Below are 19,292 nucleotides of genomic sequence, written 5' to 3' on the forward strand. Positions count from 1 at the left end.
GTCAGCATGAATAGGGTGCGGAGTATCAGTCGACCCAACCGTATCGGGCCGGGCGGCGAATTTCTCTGCCAGCACGCGTCCGAAATTCCCCGGGTACGGCATCTCGTATCCCTGTGTCCCCGGCGTCAGAGGCGCCAACAGGGTCGGGTGACGAAGGGGGTGACTCCAAGTCGTCGGGCCCGGGTAGTCTCGACGAGGGGAGGGTCGGTGGACTGTCGGCGATGGGAGCGTCGGGAGAGGCCATAGTCTCATAGATGGGTTCGATCGGTTCGTCCGATTCCCTACTAAGGTCGTCGACCCCGCAAGGGGCAAGGTGACGAACGGAGACAGTAGTCTCTCGGCCATCAGACGTCATCACACGAGCATGCTCAGGATTAGCCTGGAGAATCTGCACTTTGTCCACAAGGGGGTCGTGCTTGCTCGCGCGAACCGCCCGTTTAAGGTAGGCCGGCCCGGGCCCAGCGAGCCAACTGGGCAAAGACCGTATACACCCCGAGCTCCTGGGGTGGTGGAAAAGTCGCTCGTGGGGAGTTTGGTTGGTTGCCGTACTCAGGAGAGCCCTGATCGAGTTCAACACCGCAGGTAGTGACCAAGCCCATTTATCGAGGCCCCGGCCGAGGGTCCGGAGGTGGAGCATGACGGCCCTCCAGATAATCCCGTTGAAGCGTTCGATCTGCCCATTAGCCTGGGGTCTGTACGGCGTGGTGTAACTAGACGCAATGTTATTTTGGAGCAGATAGCTGCGCACCTCCTGAGACAAGAAGACCGCACCCCGGTCGGTATGGACATAGGCCGGGTAACCGAACATTGAGAACAAGTTCTGTAAGCATCGCATCACCGTGGCAGCAGTCATGTCCGCGCACGTATAAGCAAAGGGGAATCGTGAGTACTCATCAACGATAGTGAGCAGATAGCGAGAGCCGCTCGACACCGGCAATGGGCCCTTGAAATCCATCGCCAAGCGTTCCCACGGGCGTGTAGCCTTCACCAGAGTCCCCATGGGAGGGTTATAGAAACGCGGTTTGATTTCCGCGCAGATAGCGCAGTCGCGACAGATACGGCGGATATCGTCAATCGAGTAAGGGAGATTCCCACTCCGCACGAAATGAGCGAAACGCGTTACGCCGGGATGGCCCGCAGTGGCATGCAGCACCCGTAGGCCCTCCAAAGAGGTGATACCAGCACATGTAGCCGGGCGTGATAAGGCATCGGTGGCCTGGTTATCCTTCCCCGGGCGATATTTGATGGTGTAACAGAAGTCGGCGAGTTCGATACGCCAGCGAGTGATTTTCTCGTTCTTAATGCGCTGGGCGTGTAAGGTGTCGTACATGAACGCAACGCTTTGCTGGTCCGTGATGATTTGGAAGCTCCGCCCGAGTAGGTACGGGCGCCATCGCCGAATAGACTCGACGATCGCATACGCTTCCTTTTCAACGGACGAGTGCCTCCGCTCAGCGGTGGTAAGAGTCCGTGAAAAGAAAGCCACGGGACGCCCCCCTTGGGAGAGGGTCGCCGCGATGGCCTGATCCGAGGCGTCACTTTCGAGGACGAACGAGCCGCTCTCGTCGATGGTCGCCACGGCGGCTCGGGCGATGTCGGTCTTAAGACCTTCAAAGGCCGTCAATGCGGCCGAACTCAGGGGAAAGGTGGCGCAGGCCACAAGGGGGCGAAGTTTCACGGAGAAACTTTGCACCCATTTGGAGTAATGGGCGAACAGCCCAAGGGCGCGCTTCAGGGACACCCGATCGCAGGGAGGGGCCATGTCGAGCAAAGGTCGCAGACGCTCCTTATCCGGAGAGACAGAGCCATGGGTCACGGTGTACCCCAGAAGATCTATCGTGCGTAGGGAGTATTGGCACTTATCCTCGTTCATAGTTAAGTGCTACCGCTGCGCGACCTCAAGGAAGCGCTTCAGATTAGCATCATGGTGCCCTTGGTCATATCCACAAACCGTAAAGTTATCGAGGTAGACGAAAACATCGGTTAAGTGCTCCCGCGCAATGAGGTCATCCATGGCCCTCTGGAAACAAGCGACCCCGTTCGGTACCCCAAAAGGCAATCGCGTAAATTGGTACAACCGCTGCCCCGACTCGAAAGTGGTATAGATACGATCCGCCCTAGAGATAGGGATCTGGTGGTACGCACTACGGAGATCGAGAGTGCTATAGACCGAATACTGGGACACCTGTTGCACTAGCGCGTCCATCCCCGGAAGGGGGTAGGCATCCAGCTGTGTAAAGCGGTTAATCGTTTGGGAATAGTCGATTACCATGCGTTTGCGATGGGCCTCGCTGCGCACCACCAAGACCTGGGCGCGCCACGGCGACCTACTAGGTTCTATGATGCCGTCTTTCAAGAGCTGAGCCGTTTCGTCCGCAATGAATTGCATGTCCGCGCGAGAGTAGCGTCGTGATTTTACCGCGACAGGGGTGCAGTCGGAGGTTAGATTGGGGAACAGCGAAAGCGGCTGGACGTCCATTTGCGCTAGGGCGCACACCGCTAGCGCGTCGTCCGCCCCCACAACAAGAGTGTCAGGCCCACCAAACTCCATTACCAGACGTCCATGCAGCTTAAGAAAATCGTGTCCTAACAGAATATCAGCACCTAATGCGGGTAAAACCATAAGGTGTACATCAGGGAAAACCCATCCCTTTAGCACGAGTTTCAATCGGCATTCCCCCTTCGTGCTGAGCCGAAGTCCCTGGGAAGCCATGAAGATCCGTCTCGTAGACCGCCAGATCCGCCATCCATGCCTGAGCACAAGTCGCTGGTCGATAAAACTATCCGTAGATCCTGTATCCACCAAGGCCCGAACACAATGGCCCTCAACCATAAGGGGAATAAGGGCTTGAGCCAGGCCAGACGAGGCTGCTAGGAGCGGGACTGAGCCCCCCGAATGGGTCGGACCAGCCTCGCGGGTGGATCCTACACCAGCAGCAGTTTTGCGGTCGTGGCCGGAGTCTGCGTTGACCATGGGGAATCCATTATCGTCATCAGAGGGCTTTCCCCAGCATTCCGGTGTTTCGCGATTCAAAATCCGACAATTCTGACGAGAAAAGGCCTCCGTAGTATGTGACATCGCCTTTTGACACTTCTGGCAGAAAAAGGCTTCCGTAGTATCCGAAATCGCCTTTTGACATTTTTGGCCGCTTTGACAAAAGGCTTCCGTAGTATCCGAAATCGCCTTTTGACATTTTTGGCCGCTTTGACAAAAGGCTTCCGTAGTATTCGAAATCGCCTTTTGACATTTTTGGTCGCTTTGACGAAAGGCCTCCGTAGTATTTGCAAGCTGCCTTAACTCTTTTGTCGGGGCGGGGGCCGCTGTTAGATCGTGGACGACTCGAGGAGTACGAGGGGCTTGGCGAAGTTTCAAAGCCCCTTGCGTGGCCCGGAGTTTGGCCAAGGACACGGCCTTTGTGCCCGATGGAGAATGAGACGGTGGTGGCTGTCCGGTGACGCCCGCCAAGGACGTCTGAGCGCCCAGGGGGCCGCAGAGAGGGGCCCTCCCCTTCGAAGTCGGTAAGGCGCCAGGTGTCGGGCTTGGCTCGCGGGCTCCGCTATGAGCCCGTTCAAGGTCGCTGCGCCCGCGCGACCGCGACTGCGCGAGTCAAAGTGCCGCGAGCCGCGTGCCGTTTTCTTGCACACTTTCGCGTAATGTCCCTTTAGCGAGCACAAATGGCATATAGCGTCACGTGCCGGACACACGACCCGGGCATGACGAGGCCCTCCACAGAAAAAAACATGCGGCCCCGCGCAAGGCCTTGGGTCTGCTGGTCGTAACGGCAGCCGTCAGGGCTGGGTCATCCTCCGGAGCATCCCGGAGTTTAGCGAGCGGATCCACGTCCTCGGTAGCACTCTCCGGCCGGGCGTGTAGTGAGGTGCCCGCCAAAAGGCGCGTGCGATCATAGGCGTTCGATTGCATCCGCGCTTCAGTATACACTGTCGCTTGCTCAAGCGCCGTAGCGAAGGTCAGGTCGGTCTTCTCCAAGAGTTTGAGCCTTAGTTCCTGGGAGGAGACCCCTGCAATGAAGGCATCTAAAAGACGATCATCCTGAGCCTGCGCGGGAGTCCGTGGCTCCCTGACGCTGTCCAGCAAAAGCTGCCGGAGCTCCTGGGCGTAATGGTCCATTGCTTCGTTGGGTTGCTGACGTCACGTTTGCAGCAAATAACGTGCATACACCGGGCTTTTTTCTTTTATGTATAGCCGCTTGAGCTCCGCGATGGAAAGATCATACGTCGTGCATTGAGCGATAGCGTGGTAGACCCGGTAGTCGATTTTTGAATGTAAAGTCGCTAGCTTCGCGGCAGCCGTCGGAGCGGTCTCAGGCTCAGCAAAGAGATGCTCCAGTTGTCGGAGCCAGTGCTTCAGCTGCAAGCCTCCGTCCGTGGCTTGTGGGTCGGCGCTGAAGACGGACACCGTCAGCGTCTTGTTGCCAGCCATGTCTGCAGATCTTAAATGCAATTAAGTGTTGTGTAAAACCATTCAGGTCCACACAACTTTAGTCCAACGGTTTGGTTTAATTGCATTTAGATCATCACATCATTCCTGTAAAGTAGAAATACACAATAAGTATACGATGCGACATCTCATGGATCCATTCATATCATTCAATGCAAGCAAGCTAGATATTCTATAAAGGCGTACCGTTAGCGAGGCTACCGATGTAACATGTCACAAGGGAGAAGTCCTCGGAGCACCGTCGCAGCAGCGGGTCTTATAGTCACGCCCCTAGCGGTGACAACGATGACAACGAGCAGCGAGCATCACCCCGGGTTCAGTACGAATACGATTTCACTACATGCGCAGATGCGCAGATGAGATAGCATGTCACTTGTACAGTGTGCTTGACTAACGTCTTTCTGATGATTTGTAGTGACTGTGTTTTTGTCTGGCGAGAATCTACTCAAGTATTACCGAGGTCTTCTGATTTCTCAGAACCAGGATTTGGATACTTCAGATAAATTTCCTCACTCGCCCTGCACTGCCCTCTCTCCACCTCACCCCCAGGAGTACCTCTGGCTACGGCTTCCCCTTCGCTCCCACCTTTTGTTCAGATGTGTGTTGTACCATCCAACAAATAGTGACGACTCGATCTACATCTCACTGTCTGATAATATGGACCAACTTCTATCTACTCATCCCAACTCTCTCTTCCTCATATGTGGTGATTTCAATTGTCACCATGCCAGTTGGCTGGGTGTGGGTACCTCTCTCACCAGCCATGGCTGCTCAGCAAAGGACTTCTGCGACTCACTGGGACTGACACAATCTGTCAATTTCCTGACCCGGATCTCAGTCATTGGAGCATCTTATCTTCTCTTCTAGACTTGGTGATGACTAACTTCCCTGCAAATGTCTGCTGCTTTTCTTCTGCTCCAATCGGCTCATCTGATCATGTGCTTGTTAAAGTGGACATCTCTCTGACCATTCTCAGAGAGCCTCCTCAGCGTCGACGAGTCTGGCATTTCACTCAGGCTGGCTGGCACGGTCTTCAAGCAGCCATCAATCATCTGGACTGGTCTCCCATCTCGACCGCCTCTAACATCAACTCATCCTGGGAATTCTTCCAAAGTAAATTGCTCTCTCTCATGCACAGATTTATCCCATCTCGTCTTCAGTTGTCATACCCTTCCGCCCGTCCATGGTACAGTTGGTACACGGAATCTTGTGGTGAGGCAGTTGCCCAGAAACAACTTGCCTTCGCCTCCTGGAAAGCAAATCCAATGGAAGGAAATCTCATTTCCTTACACAAAGCATGAAACAAGTGTGTGTCCACCCTCAGGAGAGCCAGGAAACAATATCTCTCCACTCTCAAGAATGAACCCTCAAACCTGTCTCCCTCTTCCAAATCCTGGTGATGTCTGGTCAAATCTGTTTCTGGTGTTTGTTCCCCCTCCATCCCCTCCCTTACCTCAAACGGCTACACAGCTGACTCTGCATGTGAAAAAGCTGAATGCCTCAACTCTGTGTTTGCCTCTAAATCTTGTGTCCCAAACCCATCCCTCTCTGTACCCACCATACCCAGTCGAATCCAGCTGCTCCTGGATTCTGTGTGCTTTCCTCCTGACAAGGTGGAGAAGTTTCTGTCAACCCACGACTCTGATTCTGCAACTGGACCTGACGGCATCAACCCACCGACCTAAAATCCTGCTCTGCCGCTCTTTCACTCCCTCTCTCTGTTCTCTTCACCCTGTCCTTTGCTCAAGGTCATCTGCCATCAGCTTGGAAATCAGCCAACATCACCGCTTTACACAAAAAGGTGCAAAAACAGATCCTTGCAACTACAGACCAATCAGTTTTCTCCCAATTATCAGCAAAGTCATGGAATCCATCATTGCTTCGGATATAAAATCTTTCCTCTTCTCCAATGGCTTGATCTCTGATCATCAATTTGGATTCAGACCAGGTCATTCTACTCTGGACATGCTGCTTCTGCTGTCTCAACAATGGATGGAGGTCCTCAATGCCAAACCGGAAATTAGAGCTGTCTCCCTTGACATATCACATGCCTTCGATACGGTCTGACACCCCGCTCTGCTCACCAAACTCTCCTCCTATGGTATGCATGGAAATCTCCACGCATGGCTTGCGGACTTCCTCTCTAGTCATAGTCAATGTGTGGCCCTGAATGGGTTTCTCTCATCTCCCCTTCCTGTTCAGGCTGGAGTTCCCCAAGGTAGTGTTCTGGGCCCTATGCTTTTTCTGGTCTTCATCAATGATCTGTCTGACTCTCTTGAAAATCCTCTCTATCTCTTTGCTGATGACTCCACTCTCTGCCGCTCTATTCCTCATCCCTCAGATCGGCAGTCTGCAGCCTCCTCACTCTCTGCAGACCTGGACAAAATCACAGACTGGTCAAACAAGTGGAAACATGTCTTTCAATCCTGACAAATCGCACACTCTTACTATGTCTCTCCGAAAAGACCGACTGGACAACCCTCCCATCCACTTGCTGAACAATCCTCTTCAAGACGTTCTCTCCAACCAGGCTACCCGTCCAAGGTAATGGGTAGCCTGGTTGCTTTTTGTTTTTTGCCTGTTGTATAGGAGACTTTGGTTTACCCACAGGCTTTGTAAATGACTTTGCTTTTGATATTTTGCAATCTTTTACATTGCCTCAAAAATTTATATAGTGGAGGCCGACGGCAAAATCCAAGATGGCCGCCTTGTGTCTTCCACTTTGTCAACTCGCATCACTTCACCGACGGGGGCCCTCGGCGTAACGCTTGATCTGTTCTGGTAATGCATGTTCTTATATTTACTTCGAGTTCAATTTGTTTTGTTGTTAAATTATTCCATGTCGAAAGAGAGCTGATTGGGGGAAAAGCAGTCGTCATGCCAGTTGGATTAGCTCCCCTGGGGGGTCGTTGTTGTATATACCCATAGGTTGTGCCATCTTGTGGTTTGCGCATGTTCTAACATGGCATTAAAGGTATTCTCTCATTCACAAGTCTTGTGTTTGTTCGTGATTCATTGATCTGGAGTCCACCTGGTAACTACCTTGGTGGCGCAGGCACTCAAACTCAAGACCCTAACATCTTAAACCAACCACCTTAACCATAAAACCAACATCTGACGATGATAATGACGATGATAATAAATAATATTAATAACTACAAGAGCACTTGGTAGAGAGCATACCGATCAGGTTCCGTTTTTTATCCACCGATAGGCCGGATTTGGATCCTCTAGTCCACTATTCCTCTAGTCTCTCTCTCTCTCTCATCATCACGGCAATTTCCCCCTCCTCCAAAGTGCAGGGTGTTCCAAAACGACCCGGACAACTATGGTTGTTCATAAATTTAGAACCACAAATGATGTACGATACAGAAACTCAAGGTTTTCTTTATTTTTAGGTCTGGTGTTTCAATGTAAAATATAATGGCGACTCCACAGGAGAAAGCTCAGTGCGTCGAATGGTTCATCGAGACGAGATCTGACACGCACGTTCAGCGTAATTTCCGTACAAGGTATGGAAGGAATCCACCACCGCGGACTAGTATCAGAGTGGTACAATAAGTTTAAGGAGACTGGAAGTTGTCAGAAACAGAAAAGTAGGGCCTACTGGTCGACCAAGCACAAGTACAGCAGACGTTGAACGAGTGCATGAATCATTTCAACAAAGTCCCAGAAAATGTCACATCGGGGATGACGAAGATTTTCTGAAAAAGGTCATGTTCACAGACGAAGCTTGCTTTCATGTATCGGGGAAGTCAACCGGCATAATGTGAGGATCTGGAGCTCTGAAAATCACCACATGGTCATTGAACACATACGCGACAGTCCAACGGTCAATGTGTGGGGTGGCCTTCTCCATGACCGCTTGGGTCCGTTTTTCTTTATGGTGGATACAGTGACCTCAACAATTTTCATGAACATGCTGGAAGGGTTCGCCTTCCCACAGATTTAATATCAGCAACCTGATATCATTTTTCATCAGGACGGCGCACATCCTCATTGGGCCTTAGTCATTTGAGCCGTCCTGAAGGAAAAAAAATTCCAGGTCGCTGGTTTGGCCGAGACGGAACAACCGATTGGCCCCCACGATCACCAGACATAAGACATTGGCCCATCACCAGATCCCCCTTGCTTTGTTTCTGTGGGGTTTTGTCAACGATGTTGTCCACAACACCAAAATGGCAAACCTGCAGGATCTTCGTTCTCAGATCACAGCTGCATGCGCACCGGTGGGCGCAAACATGCAGGATCTTCGTTCTCAGATCACAGCTGCATGCGCACCGGTGGTCGCAAACATGCTGGGCCGAACATGGCAAGAGCTAATGCACCGCCATGATGTCCTGTGCACGACAAACGGAGCTAACATTGAAGTGTATTGATGGTGTGCACACAACTCTATGAGTTTCTGTATCATATAAACCAAAGATTATCGCTGTGTCATTTGTGGTTCTAAATATATTAACAACCAAAGTTATTCGGATCTTTTTGGAACACCCTGGACAACCTAAAAATACCTTGCTTCTCTCTCTTGCTCACCTTGGCAGCAAACAATCCACTACGTATGTTTATACCTGCCTAAAAATACCTTGCTTCTCTCTCTTGCTCACCTTGGCAGCAAACAATCCACTACGTATGTTTATACTTGCCTAAAAATACCTTGCTTCTCTCTCTTGCTCACCTTGGCAGCAAACAAGCCACTACGTATGTTTATACTTGCCTAAAAATAGCTTGCTTCTCTCTCTTGCTCACCTTGGCAGCAAACAATCCACTACGTATGTTTATACTTGCCTAAAAATACCTTGCTTCTCTCTCTTGCTCACCTTGGCAGCAAACAATCCACTACGTATGTTTATACTTGCCTAAAAATACCTTGCTTCTCTCTCTTGCTCACCTTGGCAGCAAACAATCCACTACGTATGTTTATACTTGCCTAAAAATACCTTGCTTCTCTCTCTTGCTCACCTTGGCAGCAAACAATCCACTACGTATGTTTATACTTGCCTAAAAATACCTTGCTTCTCTCTCTTGCTCACCTTGGCAGCAAACAATCCACTACGTATATTTATACTTGCCGAAAAATACCTTGCTTCTCTCTCTTGCTCACCTTGGCAGCAAACAATCCACAACGTATATTTGTACTTGCCGAAAAATACCTTGCTTCTCTCTCTTGCTCACCTTGGCAGCAAACAATCCACTACGTATGTTTATACTTGCCTAAAAATACCTTGCTTCTCTCTCTTGCTCACCTTGGCAGCAAACAAGCCACTGTAGCGGTTACCGCTGCATGCACACAATCGCCTTGCACCGGCCAGAACACGGCCAGACGCGCCTCTCCCGGGCATGCCCGGACTCACTGTTCCCGGGCACGCCCGAACCTCCCGGGCACGCCCGGTGTCGTCTTTCCCGGGCATGCCCGCTCTCGCCTTTCCAGGGCTCGCCCAGAGCGTCCGGGCATGCCCGCTATCGCCTTTCCAGGGCTCGCCCAGAGCGTCCGGGCATGCCCGCTATCGCCTTTCCAGGGCTCGCCCAGAGCGTCCGGGCATGCCCGCTATCGCCTTTCCAAGGCTCGCCCTTGATACCCGGGCATGCCCGGTATAGCTTTTGCCGGGCAAACTTCCCGACATAAATGTGTATATATATTGCTGCCCGATAAACGGGCTTTTCAGAGTACCCGAGTGTGATACATTTATTAAACCTACTCGGACGAATTTCCATCTTTGGTCGCGTCAATTCTTTCAACTCGCGTTGGAGCCCAGCTCCTTCATTGGTGACCTACCGACATGGATACGGCAATGACGCTTAAACTGCCTACCTTCTGGGAGGCTCACGCGGCTGTTTGGTTCGCTCAGGCGGACTCTCAGTTCGCCCTGCGAGGCATCACCGCGGACGACACCCGCTTCCACCATGTTGTGGCGGCGCTCGGTTCCGCCACTGCGGACCGCGCCTTGAGCCTCCTCCAGCACCCGCCGGCTGCTGACAAATACGACGCGCTGAAGACACTCCTCCTCGACGCTTTCGCCCTCTCACCGGCAGCACGCGCACGGCGCCTGCTTGACCTGCCCGAGCTCGGCGACACGCGCCCGTCCGAGCGCATGGATTATATGCTCTCGTTGCTCGGTGAGCACTCTCCGGATTTTCTGTTCCGCAAGCTGTTCCTACGCCAGCTGCCTCACCCGGTACGCCTCGCCCTGGCTGGCACGTTGATCACGGATTCCCGCGCCCTCGCCAGGGAAGCCGATAAGATCTCCTCGGCGGGCCAGCACATCGGCGCGGTTACCTGGAGCCCACCGCCGTCCGAGGCGACGCCCACGATGCCCGAGCGCCCTGCGCGGTTGGAGGCCGAACTGCCGGTGCAACTGGCGGCCGCCACGCCGCACCGCCCACTTCCGACACGACGGCCGGGGCCTCCACCTGACCGGGCATGGTGTTATTACCACGCCAGGTTCGGACACAAGTCTCGGACGTGCCGGCCCCCGTGCACTTTCGGCAGGTCGGGAAACGGCCGGGCCGGCGTTCATTCCCAGCCATGAGCGCCGGCCACTCGGGCAACTTGCTGTTTATTTGGGACAAAGCGTCTGGGCGGCGTTTCCTGTGCGACACCGGTGCCCAACTGAGCGTCATACCCGCCTCCGAGCAGGACAGGCTGGACGCAGTTTGCGGCCCCTCTTTGGTCACTGCTAATGGCTCGGCCATACGCACTTTCGGCCCACGCGTCGTCACCCTCTGCTTCGGCAGCCAGCGCTTTCAATGGACTTTTGTTACCGCCAGGGTCCCCGTGGCTTTGCTGGGCGCCGACTTCCTCTGCGCGCACGGGCTGCTGGTCGACGTCAAACGACGTCGCCTTGTCCACGCCGAGACCTTCAGCTCCCTGGCGTGCACAATGAGCAGCTCCACGCCGACCAAACTGGCGTGCGCCCTCCCGGCAACGAACGAGTTCACTCGCCTGCTCGTGGAATTCCCGGCCCTCACGCGGCCGACGTTTTCGGCCGTCGCGGTGCGGCACGGGATCGAGCACCACATACCCACTGTGGGCCCGCTGGTCTACGCCAGGGCCCGCCGCCTCGACCCAGCCAAGCTTGCCGTGGCGAAGGCCGAATTCGACGCGTTGGAGCACCTCGGCATCGTGCGGCGCTCCGATGCGCGTGGGCCTCGCCACTGCACATCGTGCCAAAGCCGGGGGGTGGATGGCGCCCGTGTGGCGACTACCGCCGTCTCAATGACGCTACCACCCCCGACAGGTAGCCGATCCCGCATATTCAGGACTTTTCCGCCCGTTTGGCGGGACGGGTCATCTTTTCGAAAATTGACCTGATACGGGGCTACCACCAGGTACCTATCCGGGCGGCCGACGTCCCGAAGACGGCCGTCATCACGCCGTTCAGCCTGTTCGAATTTTTGCGGATGCCGTTTGGCCTCAAGAATGCGGCCCAGGCGTTCCAGCGCTTGATGGACGGCGTGCTGCGCGACCTGCCGTTTCTTTTCGTCTATCTGGACGACATCCTCGTCGCCAGCACGTCCCGCGCCGAGCACCTCCTCCACCTCCGAACACTGTTCGGTCGCCTCAGCGAGCACGGCTTAATTGTCAACCCGGTCAAATGCCACTTCGGCGTGACGACCGTTGACTTTTTGGGCCACCGCATCACCAAGACCGGGGCCGTGCCGCTGCCGACCAAGGTCGAGGCCATCACCACGTTCCCGCGTCCCCGTTCCATCAAGGCCCTCCAAGAGTTCCTCGGCATGGTGAATTTTTATCACCGATTCGTGCCCCGCGCTGCTCAGCTCATGCGGCCCCTTTACGAGGCCCTCCGGGGCAAGCCGGCCAAGCATGACATTGTTTGGTCCATGGCCATGGGCACGGCCTTTGCCAGCGCCAAACGGGCCCTCACCGACGCAACGCTGCTGGCTCACCCGGTGCTCAACGCGCCCATCGCCCTCACTACGGACGCCTCCAACTACACGGTGGGCGCCGTCCATGAGCAATGGGTGGACGGGGTTTGGCAGCCACTCGCTTTTTTCAGCCGGCAACTCCGGCCGAACGAGTTAAACTACAGTACGTTCGACCGCGAGCTGCTCGGGCTATTCCTGGCCGTTCGCCATTTTCGACACCTCCTGGAGGGCCGCCCGTTCACGGCTTTCGTCGACCACAAGCCGTTGGTCTACGCAATGGCTAAGGTCACGGAGCCGTGGTCGGCCCGCTGGCAGCCACTCGCTTTTTTCAGCCGGCAACTCCGGCCGAACGAGTTAAACTACAGTACGTTCGACCGCGAGCTGCTCGGGCTATTCCTGGCCGTTCGCCATTTCCGACACCTCCTGGAGGGCCGCCCGTTCACGGCTTTCGTCGACCACAAGCCGTTGGTCTACGCAATGGCTAAGGTCACGGAGCCGTGGTCGGCCCGCCAGCAGCGCCACCTCTCCGCCGTGTCGGAGTTCACCACGGACATCCAGCACGTCGCCGGCAAAGACAACACCGTGGCCGACTGCCTATCGCGGGCCAGCGCGGACGCGGTCCACCTCGGCGTGGACTTCGCGCTCATGGCGGCCGACCAGACCACCGACGCCTCGGTGCAGGCACTCCGCGCGGCGGACACGGGCCTCCGCCTGGCCGACATCCCCTTCGCATGCACCGTCCTGCTCTGCGACGTCTCCCAGGGCCAGCCTCGCCCCATCGTGCCCGTTTCCTGGCAGCGCCGCATCTTCGCCTCCATCCACGGCCTTTCTCACCCGGGCCGGAAAGCTTCTCAGAAGCTGGTGTCGGCGCTTTTCGTCTGGCACGGCCTTCGACGAAACATCCGCGACTGGGCCAATGCCTGCATGGCCTGCCAGCGAGCCAAGGTCCACCGCCACACCCAGGGCCCGCTGGCACCTTTCGCCGTGCCTGAACGGCGTTTCGACCACGTCCACGTGGACCTGGTGGGTCCCCTGCCCCCCTCGCGGGGGTTCACCCACCTGCTCACCATGGTGGACAGGACCACCATCAGGAGGCCGTGCCCCTCACCTCCACCACCACCGCCGACGTGGCGCAGGCATTCATCGCCACCTGGGTCGCGCGCTTCGGCGCACCAGCGGACATCTCGTCCGACCGCGGCCCACAGTTCACGTCTGAGCTTTGGGGCGCGGTCGCCCGTTCGTTGGGGGTCACGCTGCACCGCACCACGGCCTACCACCCCCAAGCCAATGGGTTGTGCGAGCGATTTCACCGCTCCATGAAGGCCGCACTCATGGCCGGCCTTCAGGACGACGGTTGGGCCGACCGGCTGGCGTGGGTCCTTTTGGGCCTTCGCACGGCCCCCAAGGAAGACCTCCAGGCGTCCGCCGCCGAGCTCGTCTACGGCCAGCCGCTCCACGTCCCGGGCGAATTCGTGCCCGACGCTACCAGTCCCTGGTCCGCCGCTCGCCAGCGCTCGGACCTCCAGGAGGCCGCCCGACGATTTGCCCCCGTGCCGACGTCCCGCCACAGTGGCCCCCAGTCCTACGTCCCCCCGGCGCTTCGCACAGCGGAGTACGTCTTTGTGCGTCACGACGCGCACCGGGGGCCACTCCGCCGCCCGCCGTACGACGGGCCCTTCCGGGTCCTGCGACGGGGCGACAAGTCTTTCATCGGCGGCCGGCCGGACCGGATTTCTGTGGACCGCCTCAAACCGGCGCACATGGACGTCGACCGACCACCACGGTTGGCCCTTCCTCCGCGGTGAGGCCGCCCCCCGTCCACAGTTCCCCCCGCTCGACCACCCACCACTATGTCGGACCCCTCCTCACGACCCTCCAGGGGTCGCTTCGGCCGGGTCATCCGGACCCCCCTTAAATTGACCCTGCCGGTGCAGGTCGATTCTGGAGGGGCGTGTGTAGCGGTTACCGCTGGATGCACACAATCGCCTTGCACCGGCCAGAACACGGCCAGACGCGCCTCTCCCGGGCATGCCCGGACTCACTGTTCCCGGGCACGCCCGAACCTCCCGGGCACACCCGGTCTCGTCTTTCCCGGACATGCCCGCTCTCGCCTTTCCAGGGCTCGCCCAGAGCATCCGGGCATGCCCGCTATCGCCTTTCCAGGGCTCGCCCAGAGCGTCCGGGCATGCCCGCTATCGCCTTTCCAGGGCTCGCCCAGAGCGTCCGGGCATGCCCGCTATCGCCTTTCCAGGGCTCGCCCAGAGCGTCCGGGCATGCCCGCTATCGCCTTTCCAGGGCTCGCCCAGAGCGTCCGGGCATGCCCGCTATCGCCTTTCCAGTGCTCGTCCAGAGCGCCCGGGCACGCCCAGCCTCGACTTGCCAGGCCGCAGCCAAACACGCCCGGGCAGGTCCAGACTCGCCTTTCCAAGGCTCGCCCTTGATACCCGGGCATGCCCGGTATAGCTTTTGCCGGGCAAACTTCCCGACATAAATGTGTATATATATTGCTGTCCGATAAACGGGCTTTTCAGAGTACCCCAGTGTGATACATTTATTAAACCTACTCGGACGAATTTCCATCTTTGGTCGCGTCAATTCTTTCAACTCGCGTTGGAGCCCAGCTCCTTCACCACTACGTATGTTTATACTTGCCTAAAAATACCTTGCTTCTCTCTCTTGCTCACCTTGGCAGCAAACAATCCACTACGTATATTTGTACTTGCCGAAAAATACCTTGCTTCTCTCTCTTGCTCACCTTGGCAGCAAACAATCCACTCCGTATGTTTATACTTGCCTAAAAATACCTTGCTTCTCTCTCTTGCTCACCTTGGCAGCAAACAAGCCACTACGTATGTTTATACTTGCCTAAAAATACCTTGCTTCTCTCTCTTGCTCACCTTGGCAGCAAACAATCCACTACGTATGTTTATACTTGCCTAAAAATACCTTGCTTCTCTCTCTTGCTCACCTTGGCAGCAAACAATCCACTACGTATGTTTATACTTGCCTAAAAATACCTTGCTTCTCTCTCTTGCTCACCTTGGCAGCAAACAAGCCACTATGTATGTTTATACCTGCCATCGTATTTATGCAAATTAATATGATAATTTAATTTAATATTTCAGGTCACAGTTCAGGTGTTATTGCTCTCCTCTCATGTTTAGCAGTGATCGTGATAATCGACCATACAGGAAATAAACATGAGGCAAAACATTACAGGGTGAAGCAAATGTACTCTCTAAATTCGGGATAATCCATCATTTGTGGTACAGAAAATCCATCATTATTGTTGGGGAATCAGGAAGCCTCACTTCAGAAAGTTGGAACCGCATGTGGCTGCACATCATGTCGAAGGGTTGGCCAGTTTCATGACCTCTGACACGCGTTTTCTTGAAAAGCGCTGGGTACCCAAATAGATGATCGCTTGACAAAGCAAAGCTGAGGTTCCAGTAGTCGCCGTAGCGGTAAAGCATATTCAGAACTGTACTTCCTGCTGTCTTGTGGGTCTTCATAAACATTATGTGATGGCGTGGTTTGCATTCCTCTGGCCTGACCTCGGTTGACTTCTGCCCCGCTGTGCTTTTTGACTGCAATAGGAGGTGATCCGTTCCATGTCCTCTGAGGGAAGTGGTGTCGATAGTGCCGACTTTCCCTGGAAGATGCAGCGACATCACATGTCTCACTTTGCTTGACAATTCACTTGATCAATCACCACATAATGGAGTTATTGTCAGTAATTAACCCCTTTGTTCCAATGATCCACACATAGAACAATCCAAAAAATTCATTTTGTCCTGTGTTGCATTTCTTGTTGCATGGAACGTATTGATAAAAACTACCACCATACCTTGGCTTTCGCTTCCCAGGATGGCAGATACTGAGTCAGCAGCGATGTGTTGTAGACCAACAACAAGCTCACTAGAAATATATAAGTACACAGAAACAGGGTTTAAAAAAAAAATCAAAACAGTTTTACAAAGGAGAGAGGGAGGGAGAAAGGGAAACGTGAGATCGAAAGAATTCCTTTAGCTTCACAATTTCGTGTTAAAATAACCATCAGGACCATCAGTTGAGAAAGAAAGATGGAGAGTTTTTTTTTAAAGTTTAAATTAATTAAAAAGTAAAGGAGACCTTTTGAAGTGCCTTTGATAGAAACCATTCCAAATACCAGGAAAAAAATGTTGATACATTCACATATCTAACTAGAACAGCACTCAGTATAACACATAACTCCACAAGGCTGAAGTTACCATTTTGTATCCCACTGCTAGGCCGGATCTGGATCCTGACATGAACCAAAATCGAATCGCTTGTTCTTGTCACCTAACCAATTCATCCACCCAGTTTTGTCCTCATCCGTCCACAACTTTTTGAAATATCATGCTATGTATTGTTTTTGGCCCCATCTCAATGGTGAAAAATCACTTTAAAATGATCTGATCCGGATTCAGATCTTCACCAAAATTCAATCAATTCGTCCTTGTCAAACATCCATACAACCTGTCCACCAAGTTTTGTCTGCATCCGTCCACAACCTTTTGAGATATCTTGCTCATAGCTAAACAGACAAACAGACATGGCTGAAAAAATAACGTCCGTCCATCTTTGGTGGCAGAGGCAACAAATAGATTATTTGTACTTTTCTGGTGAAATGTGTTAACGTGTTCACATTTAAATGGAGAGAGGAAAAATGAAAACATCCCCAATCAAGGTCAAACATATTAACTGCAGCAAGAAAAAAAGGAAGTAAAGTCTCAACACTGAAACTATAACCCAAATATCCATACCTTGTCAGGTCATGGTAGATTGATAAGAAAGTTAGAAGGGTGGCACCAAAGGCCACAACGATTAGGTAGCGACGATGATGAAACCTCCACATGGCGGAGCACGAGGTTGGTCAGCACACGTCAGCAACACACACCTGCAAAGAACAAGAAAAATAACTTCAGGTTTTAAACTTGGATATTAATGGACATTAAGAATGTTTTACACAATAACGAACAACACAGGTCATAATTTTGGAAAATAATCCCAAAGACCCCCAACGACAAGCCCCAATGTTGGCTTCATGCACCGAAGCACCCCCAACACCAAAAGCCCCATTCACTGTAGTTCCTTCCAGAGCGAACAACTGCAATCTCAACAACAAATTGGTCAGTCACACAAAAATGACACCATGCTGTTAGGATTTCGTTCCTCCCACCCCCACAACCATCTCCATCATTCCTTGCCTCCTTCACCGAAAGTGGACGAAGGTTATGTTTTCATCCCTGTCTGTCCCATTTGTTTGTTTGTCTGTCTGTCTGTGACCAGCATATCGCAAAAGGTTATGGATGGTTTGGAAGAAACTCGATGGACAGTTTGGGTGTGTGACGAGGAAGAATTGATTCGATTTCGGTGAAGAGCTGGATACTATCATTTATTAAGTGATTCTTTTCCATTGAGTGATGGGGCACAAACAATAATATCACACGATATCTCAAAAAGTTTTGGACGGATTTGTACTAAACTTGGTGAACAGTTTGCGTGTGTGACAAGGAAGAATTTATTTGATCTAAGTGAATATCCAAATCCAGATCTGAGAATCTTAAAATTTTAAAAGCGATTCTTCACCATTGGGCCTCGAGTTGTTCTCCACTCTTGTTGTGCTTGTGTGTTCCCTCTCTCTCCCCCTCTTGTCTCCCGCTCCCTTTATTATATGTTTTATGTGTCCGTTTTTGTTTTTTGTGTTTCATTTGTTAACTCCTACACAAGCCTCGACTTTGTATAAGAAAAAAGAAAGAAAGAGTGATTGGGCCAAAAATGATATGTCGCATAATATTTCAAAAAGTTGTTGATGACTTGTGACCAAACTTGGTGGATGAGTTGGGTCAGTGACAAGAACAAGCCAATTATATTGTCCTGTCAGTCTGGCGGTCAACATCGCTGGGTGACGGATAACCTATAAGTGCTTCATTTCCGAGGCTTGTGGCCAAAACTGGCGGTTGGTCCATCGTGTGTGGGTGAAGGAACCAAAGTGCTCACCTGCACAGAGCTCACTGGGTTTATACTCGAACCCACAAACACAGAAATACGACAAATGAAAAATACCACAATAATAAATTTAATGAAAGTCGGCACGGCAAAATAAAGGTTGAGGTAAAATAAATCGTACGGTGAGACGTCTCCACTCAGACACGAAAACAGACAAGGGGAAAGATTAAATAAAAATAAATGATTTAAGCCGGACGGCACTCAGCTTTGCATCTCTAATGGCTTCTAGGAGCCTGGTGGTGGTTGGAACTCCGAGTCACCGTGCGGGAAGCTCGTAAGATGGCGTGGAGTCACGCCCGTAGCAGCCACTGGCATGAGGCAAGCAGACAGGATAGCCTCCCTTGTGACCTCCTCTGTCTCCGAAGAGCACCACCGTCAACAACACCCACTCCTCCAACGTTGCAAGGGTTCACAGAGCTCCACAAAGTTCTCCGCACGATCACAAACGAGACAGCCGCAGTCGAACGAGACAAAAGCCAGTCCGAGAGAGAGACTGAGCAATTCTTCTTCATCCTTTTTTCGAACCTTCTCGCTCTCACGTCACACCGTCCAATCACCCGAGCTCCATTGGATCACCCCATATCCACGACCAATCACAAAGCTCGGGGCATGCCCTGCTGGTTACGATCCCCTGGGGGTGAAGTTTAGCCATCATTCAGGAATATTCGTCTTCTGTCAGTATGTCAGTAATTATGTGGCGGTTGGGCGCGGTTTACTTGCCGATCATATTGTCCGGGTACTGTCGGCATTATGTCGGTTGTTGTGGTTTAATGCAGCGCTCATTGTTATTGTTGTTGTAAAAACGTAGGAGAAGGTCACAGGGGGCAATCACATACTGGGAGAAACTAACCTTAGACCCTACCGAGTTAACATAAAACCACCCCCCCCATGTGGTGACACGTAAACGATCTTA

The 19,292-nt window shown here is 53.2% G+C and overlaps 1 protein-coding gene across 4 annotated transcripts in view; it reads right to left on the reverse strand.

Moving 5' to 3' along the window:
- The window catches only part of LOC137427407 (galactose-3-O-sulfotransferase 2-like), a 93,066-nt gene that overhangs the window by 44,416 nt on the left and 29,358 nt on the right, over window positions 1-19,292 (reverse strand). For 2 of the 4 annotated variants that reach the window (XM_068116880.2, XM_078778237.1), the window contains exons 2-4: window positions 17,134-17,267; window positions 16,194-16,264; window positions 15,658-15,998 (exon numbers count right to left, since the gene is read on the reverse strand). In XM_068116880.2, coding sequence (XP_067972981.2) covers window positions 15,658-15,998; window positions 16,194-16,264; window positions 17,134-17,225 — 504 coding nt within the window. In that variant the 5' untranslated portion in view covers window positions 17,226-17,267. The remainder of the gene's footprint in view (window positions 1-15,657; window positions 15,999-16,193; window positions 16,265-17,133; window positions 17,268-19,292) is intronic. The other 2 variants (XM_068116881.2, XM_078778238.1) reach the window with 1 other exon arrangement.

This window comes from Myxine glutinosa, chromosome 5, assembly GCF_964187855.1.
Source record: "Myxine glutinosa chromosome 5, kmMyxGlut1.1, whole genome shotgun sequence".
NCBI classification, from domain to species: Eukaryota; Metazoa; Chordata; class Myxini; order Myxiniformes; family Myxinidae; genus Myxine; species Myxine glutinosa.